The following is a 2,614-nucleotide window of genomic DNA, read 5'->3' as shown; positions in this document are numbered from 1 at the left end:
GCAGCAGGTTCTGTATGGCAACATTTCGATGCACCCATCCCACCCTAACCAGCAGAGACTGCCTGTGTCAGCCATAACTGCGGCCTACAGACAGAGCGCTCTGGCCCAGCAGCACTCCCATCTGAAGAGTCAGCCCAATGCTGCCTTGCTGAAACAGCAGCAGCAGCAGTTAGCTCGCCTGCCCAACAGTATGCCCAACACACTAGCGAACAACATGAATTCAGCCATGTCCGGCTCCATGTCCAGCAGTATCCCAGGGGCGATGCCACCACAAGCCCAGTCCTGGCAGCAGCAGCAGCAGCAACAGCCTCATCCTGCTCTGCAGCAGGGCATGGCAGGTCAGCCGAATCCCAGCAACAGCGGCATGCCTTCTGGCTTCCCCAGCTCTGGATTCCACATGCAACCACGGATGCCTAAGCTGCCCAACAGCGCTCAATTCACTCAGGCTGGTATGGGGAACGGTGCGGCCAGCAGGGCCATGACAGGCATAAACCCTGGGCAGATGATGCCCAACATGACCCAGCAAAGGACCAACAATGCTGGCATGGGGCAGCAACTGCCTCCTCCCAACCAGCAGCAGCAGCAGCCCCAGCAAGGACAGCAAGCGCCACCTCAGTCGCAGCAAGTGCTTCCTGACTTGGGGGCTTTCGGGCAGCCGCAGGGCACTCAGGTGCCCAACCGCACTGCAGGCATGCCGTGCAACCAGGCCTACCAGGTCAACCAGTCAGCCGGTCAGCAGCTGCAGTTTGGCTACAGCTCCCAGCCGGGTGGCAGTTTACCAAGCTTCCCCGGGGAGAATGACCTGGTGGACTGGAAGAACCAATCGACCCAGGAGTGGATGGACGATCTGGATGCGCTGTTGGCCAATCATCAGTGATTTTTGTGATCACATTAGCCAATGACAAACTTGCATTATCCAGCCAAGGGGTGTGATACAGGAGTGCTAAAGACTTCGTCAGTGAGTTCTCCAGACAGTTGTCAGAGTAGGGTGAAATTGCTGGCTGTACTATGGTCAGAACTGCTGTTTATTTGTTTTGGGGTTTTTTATTGCGTATGTATACGTGATATGTATATAATATAAGACGCGTGTGGAGCACAGGACCAAAAGCCTGTGTATATTGAGTATTCCCAGGGCTGGAATGAAATTGTAGAGGGAAAAAAAAAACATTCTACTACTGAACCTGTGGCTCAGTACTAAAACCACTGAATCATACCCAAATGTGATGGGTCAACACACACACACACACACACACACACACACACACACACACACACACACACACACCACTCACTCACTCACTGCTTTTTTGCCTTGTTTTGCTGTTAAGCTGCAGCCAGACTACCTACTTTTGCCTGAATCTGTTTTCCATTGCTTGTGTCGTAGCGCAGGGGCCAGACTGGGAGAGGTCTGAATATTCCCTGTTTTTCGCTACGGACGTGGACTATGTTTGATGTCATAAACCCTTATACTGACATAAGAGATACTTAGACCCTTTACGTATAGTCCCACAAGCCTTAGTCCTGCATCAGTGGCCTTGAGGTGAATATCTTCGATGAACACATTTAGGACTGATTTAAAGGTAACGAGGAAAAGTAGAGGGGGAGGTTTCCTTTCTCCCTGTTTTGTGTTTTGACTTGGCACCAGAATCTCAACAGTTGTATTGATTCTTTGCTTACTGAACGTGACGAGTTAACATGCTCTGTGGATCAGCAGCGAGGCTGAGGCTGAGGCTGGCGAATAAACGGTTCAGAGTCGAGGGCCCACTGGCTGAAGCATTACACTACAACACTAACATGAAAACACATAGAAGACCGTCTCATCGTTTCTCTTTGACATGTTACACTAAAGCAGAACCTGTTCCTCCGTCATGTTTCCATGACGGGGCAATATGCCGTAGATTAAGACGGTTACCTTTTCCCCCCCCTCCCGGCCCCTCCCCATCCTTCCCTTCCTTCGTGTTACATTGGGGTAGGTGGATCGTTCCAACCTGAGAAATGAGTGGGTGTTTGTTCGGGGTTTCAGCTTACTGTCTGCATCTAAGAAGCGTGCTCGTTTCAGTATCTGACAGGGCTTCTTGTTTATTTATATATATTTTTTGTATGTATGCGTTTCCTAATGTTCTGGAGAAGATAGATCTTATTTTTATATGTACATTGTTGCGAATTTTTGTAAGTATTTTATACTTTTTATTATTGTTCTCTGCAAAAACAAGAGTATTATGTAAATATAGTTCTTTAGAAACAGTTGTGTGTGGTGTGTTTTGTATATCCTGTTCCTCGGACTGCTGTTTCTGTTTTTTTTATATGTTTGCGGTTTGAAAGATGCCAACTGGTTCATTAGAACGATGCTCTGGCGGTTTATGCTTAGGAAGGTTTTACTAGGTGCCACAGGTACTGTATTCATAAAAATCGCATTTTACTGCAGATCATAATGACTCAGTAGTAGACATGCTGATATTTGGTAATCAGTTATGAAGTTTTGGACACTTAAAAAAAAAAAAAATGCATTAACTGCATCTCAGACAGGTATTTTTAGATATGCAAATTAACTCTGGTTAGCAACTCTGCAGTCACATTCTGATCGTTTTATGTGCAAGATTTCAAAAATGCATGC

General features: G+C 47.4%; 1 protein-coding gene across 2 annotated transcripts in view; it reads left to right on the top strand.

Moving 5' to 3' along the window:
- The window catches only part of maml1 (mastermind-like transcriptional coactivator 1), a 24,803-nt gene extending 22,559 nt beyond the window's left edge, over positions 1-2,244 (top strand). For both annotated transcript variants that reach the window (XM_036569306.1, XM_036569305.1), the window contains exon 5: positions 1-2,244. This exon is cut by the window's left edge and continues 184 nt beyond it. In XM_036569306.1, coding sequence (XP_036425199.1) covers positions 1-877 — 877 coding nt within the window. In that variant the 3' untranslated portion in view covers positions 878-2,244.
- Positions 2,245-2,614: the final 370 nt, after the last annotated feature.

Source organism: Colossoma macropomum, unplaced genomic scaffold (assembly GCF_904425465.1).
Source record: "Colossoma macropomum unplaced genomic scaffold, Colossoma_macropomum, whole genome shotgun sequence".
Lineage (NCBI taxonomy): Eukaryota > Metazoa > Chordata > Actinopteri > Characiformes > Serrasalmidae > Colossoma > Colossoma macropomum.
The sequence above is the reverse complement of the archived record's forward strand: the minus strand, read 5'-3'. Positions and strand labels throughout refer to the sequence as shown.